Source organism: Oncorhynchus kisutch, linkage group LG26, assembly GCF_002021735.2.
Source record: "Oncorhynchus kisutch isolate 150728-3 linkage group LG26, Okis_V2, whole genome shotgun sequence".
Lineage (NCBI taxonomy): Eukaryota > Metazoa > Chordata > Actinopteri > Salmoniformes > Salmonidae > Oncorhynchus > Oncorhynchus kisutch.
Window position 1 is genome coordinate 32,520,885 of NC_034199.2, and position 12,894 is coordinate 32,533,778.

The window sequence follows — 12,894 nt, forward strand, 5'->3', positions numbered from 1 at the left end:
TAATTTACTTATCCTCTGCAGCAGAGGTAACTCTGGGTCTTCCTTTCCTGTGGCAGTCCTCATGAGAGGCAGTTTCATCACAGCGCTTTGTTTTTCCGACTGCACTTGAAGAAACTTGAACATTTGTTGAATTGAGATTGACTGAACTTCATGTCTTAAAGTAATGAAAAAGTCATCTCTTTGCTTATTTGAGCTGTTCTTGACATACAATGGTTTTGGTCTTTTACCAAATAGGGCTATCTTCTTTATAACATTCCTACCTTGTCACAACATAAATACTTGGCTGAAATGCATTAAGAAGGAAGGAAATGCCACACATCTACTTTTAACAAGACATGCCTGTTAATTGAAATGCATTCCAGGTGACTACCTCATGAAGCTGGATGAGAGAATGCAGAGTGTGCAAAGCTGTCATCAAGGCAAAGGGTGGCGAATTTGAAGAATCTCAAATATATTTGTATAACACTTTTTTGGTTACTACATGATTCCATGTGTTATGTCATAGTGTTGATGTCTTCACTATTATTCTACAATGTAGGAAATAGTCCAAATAAAGAAAAACTCTGGAATGAGTAGGTGTGTCCAAACTTTTGACTGGTATTGTATATATTTCTATGGGAAAGGAAAGGAGGCTAACTGAAAGATACAAATGGTTCCATTATGAGTTTATCAGACAGAAGCAATCAATGTTCAGTGAATGCTGCCATCTGTTGTTAACTTAAAATAGTGTTTTGGTAATAATGCACTAGAATCAATTTACATTTTTAGGCCCCGTTTGCCCTGCGATTTATGTGATACAGTTGTGCTCTAATCAGATTAATGTAGTAGCTATGAGTTAATTGGTGTACTAGTTAATTGATTTAATAGTAAGTTCTTTAACAAATCTTTGTTTTATTTTTTGTTAATAAGGAAGTTTTGATATGACTATCTGTCAAACAGTATTCTGTTTCTTGAATGCATTAAACATCGTGTTCTGCGTGTTAGCGCGCTAAAGATATGTAGAAAAGGTCTGCTGAACACACATTGTAGCGCTTGTTCCACGAGTCACTACAGTCACAGATAGAACAATGAGACAGATATTTCACTGGATGTATAAATGTGAAAGCATCCGCTTGGCATTTCCACTCACTACTAAATATGGTAGTGAGCGAAAACCTGAAGGCGGGTAGTGAGAGAAAATGGAACGAGATGGATTTTGGGAGACATTCTTCAAATTTTGTCATTGACAAAGCCCACAGTGTTCTGTTCCCCAAACTAATTCATGTTATGAAAAGAGTGGACTAAGATTTGTAGACTTTACCATTTGCAAACGATTTTTTAAATCACGTTGTTTAGAAGGTTTAGAAGACCAATTGAGTTATTGCACTCGCTCACTTTACAGAGTAGGCGTTCCCTAATGGACATATGCAGATTTGTGCTAGAACACGCCAATAGGATCTCGCTAGCTTATGCTTGGCTCTGCCCATCTTCTTTGCTTGTTCTGCCCACTATGACTCATTTGTTCCCATTGGAATCGACACGTTGTGGTCAATCTTGGTTTACTTACAAAATGTTTGCTACAGGTAAACGACATCACAACGCAAACTAGATAGTATAACGTACATTCCCCATGCACTGCAGTTGGGCCAAATGCGGTGACGTTTCTTTCTCTCGCGGCCTATATCACACAGCGGATACACTTTTGCAGATTAACCATGACTGCTAAACGACCTTATTAGACTCCAAAGTAGGTAAGCAGTCTAAAAACGTTACGTTAGCTATTTTAGCTAATGCTAACGTTAGTAATACATATATTTGGTTAGAAACGTTATCTAGACAGCTAGCTAGTTGTGAACTGTGTTCTGCCGTGCATTAGCTACTTCTCGATTTCACTTGAGTGAAGCTAACCTAAATCTTGACTTGAGTTCTTACCAGATCTTCTGGGTTGTTGTTTCTGATCAGGCCTAGCTAGCTAACGTTTGCTATTCACTGCTAACCAAGTTAGCAAGCTAGCTAACAGGCTACTGCTAGTTAGCTAACGTTGCCTGTCAACACTGATAGGTATCTAACGTTAGCTGGCTAGTTGTGTTGCTTGTTTAGCTAACTAAAGCTACCAATCATCTTAACATCTAACGTCTAAATGTAGTTCATTTAGTTAGCTAGTTGACCGCTCAATTTATTTTATAGCGACATATTATGTTGTTAGCCTAGCTACTACTATGTACAATAGCCGTAGTACTAAAACTAGCTAACGTTAGTAAGCTAACGCTCGCTGTGTTATTTTGATTTAACGGGATTGTTGATGGCTACAGTAATTATTCAGTTGGCTGACAAACAAGGTTTTGTTTGTTAGTTATTCAGCTAGGTAACTGTCAGCTAAACCCGAGATTACTCAATGATGACCCCTCTTAAATGTAGCTAAATGTTTTCGTTGTCTTTAACTAAGTTACAGTAACTCGTTAGCTAGCTAATACTTCTGTCCTCATTTGACCCCACAGACACGTAGGTCCCTCTAAGTTAAGATGAACATTGATGACAAGCTGGAGGGGATGCTGCTGAAGTGTGGTGGGGGAGTGGATGAGAGTGTGGGGTTAGGGGGTGGAGGTCCAGTCGTCATGACCCTGGGCGAGCGGGGGTTAGATCACCACCCCCTGTTAGCAGACGATGATGAAGAGGATGATGATGACCTGACAGGGGTTTCAATGGTGTCCCATGACCTGATCCCAACTGATGAGATGGTGGTACATGAGGAGACTGTGAATGGCAGGGAATGGGGAATGAATCAGAGACTCTCACACAAGCTGCCTGTGAGTCCATGTCATGCATACATTCTTATTGCCAGTCTTCTTGCCATACATGCTGTAAATCGTGACACTGGGTGAATCTCAAGTCTTTCGTCATTCCTTACTTCCTCTCTTCTCCCGGTCTTCATTTGGAAGACTTTTGAGATTCACCCATTGAGCGAAGAATCATTCTGACTTTAAGCAGTGAAATTCAAACATGAAACAATGTTTTGTAGGTAAGCATCAAACAAGAGTTGAAGCTGACTTCTGATCAACTAATGCTGGGGAAGAAAGAAAGAAAGCCCAGAGACCTCACAGAGTGTCACAAGAAGAAGAAGCGAAAGCAGCGCTCTCCTGCCAAGGTGCAAATGTATAATACATTTTGCATTTAAATCAGGTTATAACCACATGGTCTGTGCAGATTACATATTTATTTTGGGACTTGACAAATTCTGTTGCCAAAACTAGCAACATGAAAACCATTATTATTATTTTGTGAAGGCTCACCCAGCTTCAGTTGTAAATAAATTGTGAATTGACACATTTCTTGTCCTTGTCTTTCCATGTATCTCTCTTTTTAGATTCTCACCATCAATGAGGATGGGTCATTGGGTCTCCAGAGTCCAAAGTGTCATGTGTGTGTGCACTGCAACGCAGCCTTCCGAACCAACTACCATCTACAAAGACATGTATTCATCCACACTGGTATGTCTTATGACAGTCAAGCCTCTTGCTTTACATTAAATTAACAAAACTATGATCTAGGCCCTATGCTGTAAGCCTACGTATTATGCAGAAATTGTAACTAACACAATATCCCATTGAATATAAGCAAGAAAAATATGGTTTAACTGATCAACTTGCTTGGTTTCAGGTGAGAAGCCATTTCAGTGCAGCCAGTGTGATATGCGCTTCATACAGAAGTACCTTCTCCAGAGACATGAGAAGATCCACACTGGTAAGAGAATGCCCCACGAAGCTATGCTTTAACTATGTTAGCCAATGGTTAGTCAAAGATCCCACCTGTTGAATGTTGATGTTACTAGCCCACAGAATGAGCTGTCCCTTTGACTTTGTCAGGTGAGAAGCCCTTCCGCTGTGAGGAGTGTGGCATGAGGTTCATTCAGAAATACCACATGGAGAGGCACAGAAGGACCCACAGTGGAGAGAAGCCCTATCAATGTGACTACTGCCACCAGGTTGGTTATTTATGTTATCAAAGCACATCTCAATGGCCGGGTCCCATATCTGTTTGTGCTGTATAGCCAACTCCTATGGTTTGCCATGATAGACAATGACCTTAGGAGTTAACAAGATGGCACAAATAGTATACACTAGTTCAAATTCTAGTTTAAAACTGGTTTATATAGCATTCTTTAAAAACATTTATTCTACTACTATCCATGTATGCCACAAACCCATTCGGTTTGTTTTCCACAGTACTTCTCCAGAACTGACCGGGTTCTAAAGCACAGGCGCATGTGCCATGAGATGAAGGAGAGGAAAGCCCACAAGGCTGCAGCAGCGGGGAAAGATGGAGGACTCCTGCGCAACACAGAATCTCTGGGCTTTTCCTTCTCTGCCAAAGAGTGCTCGCTGCCCAAGAAGAAACGCTTGAAGACTTCAGACAAGTCTCAATGCTCAGCTGCTGTCACTGAAGACGTTGCCACGGTCGCTTCTCTTGGCGCCATGGATAAGGAGGTGGAGCAAAGACCGAACAAAATCGAATGTCTACCTCTCTATGCAGTTACCTCCAAGGTGGTCAAAGATGAGTATGTGGTGGCAGATTATTCTGTGGAGCTTCCAGACTCGTCCGGCGAGCAGCATTTGGGGCTGGGTGGGGAGAATCTCTCCTCTGAGGAGATTCATCCTCCCAAGTTGGTCCTTAAGAAGGTCCCCAAGAGGAGTTTGAAGCAACCAACTGAACCCGAACCACCTGTGAGTCTGTCCCCTTTGTCCTCTTTTGAAGATGGCAAAATCACCAGGTACACGTTTGAGATCGTGGACAAACAAGGTCTTCTGGATGTGGATGTGGCCAATTCTGACCTGGAGCCAGTAGATGCTCTCCAAGGAGGGCAGACGAAACCAGCATCCAGCAGCACAAACTACGATGATGCAATGCAGTTCCTGAAGAAGAAGAGGTATCTCCAGCAGGCCACTTTGTCCAACAACCGCAATTATGCCCTGAATGTAAGCAGCATCACGTCCCAGCCTTCCATTAGACAAGCCGCAGTGGCCAATGTCATCGACGAAACTGTTCCCGCCACCATCTTGGAACCACAGCCGTTGAGCGTCGAGATCAAGTCCAACCACGACAAGAACGTTCTCCCGGATGAGGTTCTCCAGACTCTCCTGGACCACTACTCAAACAAGGCCAATGGGCAACCTGATATCTCTTTCAGTGTGGCTGACACGGAGGTGACCTCCAGCATCTCCATCAACTCCTCGGATGTGTCTGAGGCCAGCCCGGTAGAGAGCCTGGGAGGTAACCCTCAAGCCCCACCAGCAGAGAAGTCTAGCCTCCTGCATGAGTACTCAAAGTTCCTTCAGCAAGCACTGGAGAGGACCAGCCAGAACGATAGCTACTTGAGCAGCCAGAGTCTTACCTTTGTCACCGAGAGCCCCAGTCTCTCCAACCAGCCTCTGTTCTCCACAGAGAAACAGAACCCTTCCCCCAGCAGGTTTACCACTGGTAGGTCAGGGATGAACTCTCCACTACGCTCTACCTTGGAGAAACCCCATTTTGGACTACTTGTAGGGGATTCCCAGCACTCTTTCTCATTTTCAGGGGACGAAACGACCCCCTCAGCTGTGTCGCCAACCGAGGACTTTCTGGAGGAAGTTGCATCCTCAAAAAAGACTGATGCTCAAGGGTTGCATCAGACTTTTCAAATCAGCACCTTCGATCAGAACTTCCGGTCACAGTTCCAGGCCTCGTCACGTTCTGGAATCACCTCCCAATTTACTATTGCCAATGGACAAGTCAGTCTGCGAAGTCATGGAACAGACTTCTCTGAATTCTCCCTTGAGACGAGGTCTCAATTGAACTCTTCCCCTGATGCTACAAGGAGTCAAACGTTTGGTTGAGGATATTTTTATTTATTTCTGCGATCATTTTGGAAGGCACTTTTATATACATATCCTCTGTTCTGCCAAATAGGTTCCACTGCAAAGGTGGCTGTTGCTCAAAGCATTTGTGATTAAAAAAAATATACTTTTCTGTTAGATTAAAATGGTCAATTTTGGTAATCATTAAAATAGGGGGGGAAAATATCTGTATGAGAAGCACTTTCCCATATGTAATTGGGTTGCGGGGGGAAAAGCACTCATGGGGTTTATTCGATTTTAAATTAAGAAATGTAAGCCACAAAGGTGTAATGAAAAGGATTTGGTTGCATAGTTAACTCTTACATTATAATGATTTCTCTGTTTTCATTTTCTAATTGACTTTAATAATGTTTCTTCCACATTTTTCTTGCTTTAACTCTCACCGGATATCTGGGTCTGTATTTATAAAGCATCTCGGAGTAGTGCTGATCTAGGATCAGCTTTTCCTTTTAGATCATAATGAATAAGATTGTATGGATGGGGGGGGTTGCCTGGCTACCAATCAACATCGCTTGCCTCCCCCAATGATTTGTAGAATGCAAGCACATTCTGACCTATCTAATTCGTTCCAGAAACCAATTAGTTGTGCTAGGGCCAGCCAACGTGACGTTATCAACTGTGATACTCTGATTAGATTTGTTAGATGACCCAATCGCCATTGAATTTGTTTTGTACAACTCCCCTCATTTTGAAGTCGCACAAACAACTTCTAGGATGTAAGTTTCAGACAGAATGTATGTAGCAATCGATAGGGCAGCGGAAATACATTTGGGGTGAGCCGTCAGGCAAGGTGGCTGGTCCTAGATCAGCACTCTTACTCTGAGGCCCTATGAATACGGGGCCTGTTACCATAGGCCATGTCAATATAACAGTTCTGAGATTCTTCTAAAGTCATGCTATATAACTGCTGAATGTAGTGTTGTCCACTTGTTGATCATGTACAGAATACCTGCTATAAGACCTTTTCGTTTCAGTTTATCTGAACAGAATTCATTTCACATTTATGTAAAGAATGTTTTCTTCAGTTGCTTGCTAAATTCCTTTTTCATGGTGTGTAGCCTGAAATATGATTTTATTTGTATTTGATCTTTTGATTGAATAAGTCTTAGTTTAAAGTCACTTGATTCAAAGCTCTCCCCTGGAAGAAATGTATGGTGGTTGGTGTGGAATGAAGTACACTACATAACCAAAAGTATGTGGACACCTGCTCATCAAACATCTCATTCCAAAATCCTGTGCATTAATATGGAATTTGTCCCCCCTTTGCTGCTATAACACTCTTATGGGAAGGCTTTCTACTAAATGCTGGAACATTGCTGCAGGGACTTGGTTCCATTCAGCCACGACTATCAGTGAGGTTGGGCACTGATGTTGAGCGATTAAGCCTGACTCGCAGTTGGGTTTCCAATTCATCCCAAAGGTGTGTGATGGGGTTGAGGTCAGGGCTCTGCAGGCCAGTCAAGTTCTTCCACAACGATCTTGACAAACCATTTCTGTATGGACCTCGCTTTGTGCACGGGGGTATTGTTATGCTAAAACAGGAAAGGGCTTTCCCCAAACTGTTGCCACAAAGTTGGAGGTACAGAATTGTCTAGAATGTCATTGTATGCTGTAGTCTTAAGTTTTCCCTACAGTAAAGGACCTAGTCTGAACCATGAAAAACAGACTGGGATCATTATTCCTCCATCAAACTTTACATTTGGCATTATGCATTGGGGCCGGTAGCGTACTCCTGGTATCAGCCAAACCCAGATTTGTCCGTCGGACTGCCATATGGTAAAACGTGATTCATCACTCTAGAGAACGCATTTCCACTGCTCGAGAGTCCAATGGCGGATAGCTTTACACCACTCCAGACAACGCTTGGCATTGCGTATGATGTTCTTAGGCTTGTGTGCGGCTGCTCGGCCATGGAAAAGTATTTCATGAAGCTCCTGACAAACAAACCATTTTTGTGCTGATGTTTCTTCCAGAGGCAGTTTGGAACTCGGTAGTGAGTGTCAATGTTTGTCTGTGGAGATTCCATGGCTGTGTGCTAGATTTTATACACTTGTCCGCAACATGTGTGGCTGAAATAGCCCAATCCACCAATTTGAAGGGGTGTCCACATACTTTTGTGTGTGTATATAGTCTAAGTCATTCTTCATCCAAATCAATAGTACTTGATAGAAATAGGTTGGTCTTGACCATTCTAAATAATCTAAAGATACTAAACAAATGTAATTTGTCTGAATATTAAATTATGTTTGCACAATGTACCTTAAGTGAGGTTAATTGATGATCTTTTTAGGGTTTAGATCATGGTTCAAATGAGAACCTAAATGCTTTGTTATTGGTTATCGAAATGTTATACAGTTATGTTGCATGCACTTATTGGGAAACAAATCATGGTTCATTGCAGATGTATCAATCTAAGCCGTCATTGGAGACTTAAGTCTCTCTAGAAGGTGTTGGTAGTCTTACGGCTGTTTTCCCAGTAGCAGGTGAAGACCGCAAGGGGGAAAATCCATGAGTAGAGTGGGAAATCACCCCGTAAAGTTATATCAAATAATCATTGTGTTTTGTACACACTTTATTACGGGTGAATGTATGTCAGCGTAGTTAGGTTTCCATGCAGTTGGTGACAGATTTTCATGCGAATATTCTAAACTCTGCATTAAAAACAATATGCACATTTTCCCACCAGAGATGTTTACAACTAATTAACTTGTTGTGGATAAAAGGCTGTGCGTGATGACGTCGTCCCCATAACTTTTGAGATTAAATTAAAAATTGCGTTTTCAACTCTACTGTTTTGTCCCACCCAAATTTTATTATATAGGGAATGTGCCAACTCTGGTCTTTGCATGTGTTCTCTATAGCCAACAGCTCGCAGACACAGTGCGGCTTGGCTATCTAGATGATGAAATTATGGATAAGAGCGAGAATATTTTAAAATGGCAGCCAAGCATAGATCATCATGTCACCAGAATAAGACACTCAATATATTTATTGGAAAACAACGTCAAGCTTGCACTTTCACCTTCCTGTGAAGTTCATAACTTATTTCATCTTTAGCCTAATAAATTGCATGCTTTCCCGATGAGTCGAAGTGGGAGGACCACACACCATATCATCCCATGACTCCCAAGTTTACTTCAAAATGATGGTTCTTATATCAATATTTGCACGTAAGGGCATTTCCACTGCCATTTCTTGCCTAATATATTTTACCAACACCAAAAGATCCATGTTGAAAGAACATTATCTGTGGGCATTAATAGAATTGTACTGAAACTTCTGCTTTCCATCACAACTATCGTGATTATTTTATACGTTTTGACTTTACTCACATAAAAACTGTTGCTGGAAACGTGATTTTTTTTTTGTAAGAGAATTGCCCATTCCGCAGTACTTTATATCCTACATTGCACATATAGTTGTAAGAGATTCAAATTTGTCTTTAATTTAGGCTCCTGTCCTGGAAAATATCTTCATTAGTTGTCATCAGTGCCTTTTTAAAAATATTTCCAGCCATCCCCATATGTTTCATAGTCATTTTTGGTGACTGTCAATTAAATATACTAGCCCCATCTGCACTTTCTGAAACTAACGCAATTCAAAGTTATTTACTATGAAAGTGGAACTTTCTGCTCTTTAAAAGGACGTCCCTTTCAAACATTTTACCCCTCTTGCTATTACAGCAAAGACTGACCACTGGCATCTCTTCCGATTTTCTATATTTTGTAGCACAGATATGATAAATGTTTTATCTACCGGTAATCTATTGTTAGGGTGTTTTATCTGTGTGCTCTCACATTAGCAAAAGTGGTAGGATGGCTTTTAGTGGCTAAGAAAGTTCTGAAAATTAAGATTTGAATTGCACGATGACATTTTAAGTGAATGGTTATTTCTTTATAGCTATTACTGTATTACACACTGCCTAACTTTCTGAATAGTTGTGCATATTTGGCAGAGGTTACAGAAAAGGTTTGAGATATATTTTGTTGAGACTCTCTTGCATTGTTGGGTTTCTATGGTATTTGTTGTAACAGATTGATATAATTGTTGCATGTGAAGCGAAACACAATAACAGCCACTTTTGAAAGTTACCTTGACAAAATGAAATGATTTTTCTTGTTATATTGCCTTAGTCATTTCGTTCTTGCTATTTTGTCTTGCATGATGTCTTTCTTTTTGTGCTTTGTTGTTCATGTCTTTTAAAGTTACATTGTTTTGCTTATAGAATTGATAGCTACCGTCATGTTAGTTATATTATGTCAACATTGTTTTTTACATCAAATGCTAGCTCTCACTTGTTACATTTCTACTGACAATCAGGGACAAATGAATACCCTCGTTCTGGATTCAACAGCTACTAAACTTTACTCTGTAAACATTCCCTCTGTAGAATGTATAGATAGTTGGTATCTCTGCTGTAAATAAGTAGAATATCTTTGGCTTGTGTATTTTCAGTTCTGGACAACCTGGTGGTTGTAGCTACAGTGAGGACTGGTGTACAATGTTTTATGGAGCCACTTTTCATTAGATTTTCAATGCAGTTTAATGTTTGTCACTTCATGTTCTGTGAAACCATAGGTTTTTTCCACCTATTTTTCTATTTTATTTCCCTCATTAGTGATTTGACCAGCTATGATTCGACTCGCAGTAATTAAAGTCCGCCCATCCTTACATGAAATAATAGTTCCAGTATTGTAGTGTGGACTGGACTGTCAGTTTGAAGAATACCTGTGGCATCATCCTCGTAAATTCATCAACAATTGATTATTCAATGTGTGACATATAACTGAAATGTTGACCTGTAGTCAGTCATGAGATGTGAAATTTAATTTTTGGCTCCGTTATCTGATTGTATGGGTTTAACTAAACCTACTGTACACCGGTGAAAGAAAGCACTTTCAAAAGCACGGTGTATAGTTGTATGTGTATTTTTCCACGACTATCTTAGATTTGAACTTACAGTATAAGTTTGAGACCCAAAATGTTCCTTCAACTGCATACCGAGAGGAACTGAAAAGATTGCTCTTATGGTTGTGAAAAAGCAACCCATTTTTGGGACAGTTCCACCACTTACAGTAACCCCCTATCCATAAACTGACCATAAGTGTCCTTGTATAAGCTGGGAAAAAATGAAACTTGTTTCATCAGATTGGGGGGAAAAGTATAAATGTTAAACTTTTTGATAGATGCTTTCTTCTATTTTTGAAAAATATGTTGCTTGTAAAAAGGCTCTGAAGTATGTATGTCATATAGTCATTATTGCAGACAGTCCTCAGTTAATATCAGATAATTCTTTGATTTTGGATATGTTGAGCTTCTTTGGCAGTTGTGGACAAGAGCTTCTTCCTTTGAGAGTTATTTTGACTCAGATGTTCTATCATTGAGCTACAGAAGGAAGGATAGTAAACTCATTGTTAGTCAAGTTATGATGAATTATTATATTTCACAGATGGTTGATCAAAAGCAAGATGTTGATTTGCATGGTCTTTTAGTTGTCGATTCCATTGAACTGGATATTATATGTCATGTACTGCTTTAATTGTAGCTTATTTTATTTCAGTAAAGTTCTATTAGATTTATGCAATATATTATATGGACTTGTGAAAAATCTGATTCTTCAATTGTTGGTTTTTGATTCTTTATCATGTCCTTCCAAATAAAAATAATTATCCATACAGTAGGCCTACTGGTTTCTTGGAAGTATAATAATTATATAATTGTTCTTTATAGGTATATATTAATATTATTTATTGAAGAAATGTTTTGATATTGATTCGGTTATTTTCCATCATGAGGCATATAAAATACACAAATTACACTTCTGAATTTGATACGTTATTAAAACCCAATTGCTGACAACTGCCCATTTGAAGGTTGGTTAAAACTAACAAAGGACTTTAGCCTAGCTGTATCTTTTTGGAGCAAAGCAACACACCTTTAAATTGTCATTGGTCAAAACCAAAATGTACAGTGCATTTGGCAAGTATTCAGACCCTTTCCTTTTTTCCACATTTTGTTATGTTACAGCCTTATTCTAAAATTGATTAAATAAAAAAATGCATCAATATACACACACTACCCTATAATGACAAAGTGAAAACAGGTTTTTAGAAATTTAATTGATCAAAAATAAAAAACGGAAATGCCTTATTTACATAACTATTCAGACCCTTTGTCATGAGACTTGAAATTGAGCTCAGGTGCATCCTGTTTCCATTGATCATCTTTGAGATGTCTCAACAACCTGATTGGAGTCTACCTGTGGTAAATTCATGAATAATGATGAGTAAGAAATTTACATTTACTCAAAGATCATGTCCCCCCCATACATGCCCTCTCGCCATTACCAACAGCACACCATCCTGCATCCCACTGCTGGCTCGCTTCTGAAGCTAAGCAGGGTAGTCCCTCGATTGGAGACCAGATTCTGCTGGAAGTGGTGTTGGAGGTCCAGTAGGAGGCACCCTTTCCTCCTGTCAAAATAAAAATATGCCCCAGGGCAGTGATTGTGGACATTGCCCTATGTAGGGTGCCGTCATTTTGATGGCAAATTAAACTGTTATCCTGACTCTGTGGTCACTAAAGATCCCATGGCACTTATCGTAAGAGTAGGGGTGTTAACCCCGGTGTCCTGGCTAATTCCCAATCTGGCCTTCATACCATCATGTCCACCTAATAATCCCCAGTTTACAATTGGCTCATTCATCCCCCTCCTCTCCCCTGTAACTATTCCCCAGGTCGTTGCTGTAAAGGAGAATGTGTTGTCAGTCAATTTACCTGGGGAAGTTAAAAAACATATACAAATCACCAATACCAGGGGAGATTAGCATTTTGATCAGAAACATATTCTATTCCTATTTATAATAAAAGTATACAGTACACATGATTTACCATTCATTTCTATTGGGCACAACATAATGCGAAACACAACCAAACCTAACTGAAAATGCATCCAACAAGCTTGATGTAGTCATTGTGTGCCAGGAATATGTAAACAAATACTAAACTTTTAACTAAATTTGAT

The 12,894-nt window shown here is 39.9% G+C and overlaps 1 protein-coding gene across 2 annotated transcripts; it reads left to right on the top strand.

The window, feature by feature from the left end:
* Positions 1 to 1,498: 1,498 nt before the first annotated feature.
* On the top strand, positions 1,499 to 11,545 carry LOC109871134 (zinc finger protein 148). Of its 2 annotated transcripts, none has more exons than XM_020461974.2 (7): positions 1,499 to 1,730; positions 2,478 to 2,786; positions 2,999 to 3,124; positions 3,344 to 3,467; positions 3,637 to 3,720; positions 3,843 to 3,961; positions 4,203 to 11,545. In XM_020461974.2, exons 2-7 carry the CDS (start codon positions 2,502 to 2,504, stop codon positions 5,847 to 5,849), a joined length of 2,385 nt encoding a protein of 794 aa, XP_020317563.1. In that variant the 5' UTR covers positions 1,499 to 1,730; positions 2,478 to 2,501; the 3' UTR covers positions 5,850 to 11,545. The 2 variants fall into 2 exon arrangements, with proteins under 2 accessions (XP_020317563.1, XP_020317564.1); XM_020461975.2 differs by having other exon boundaries at positions 1,499 to 1,726.
* Positions 11,546 to 12,894: the final 1,349 nt, after the last annotated feature.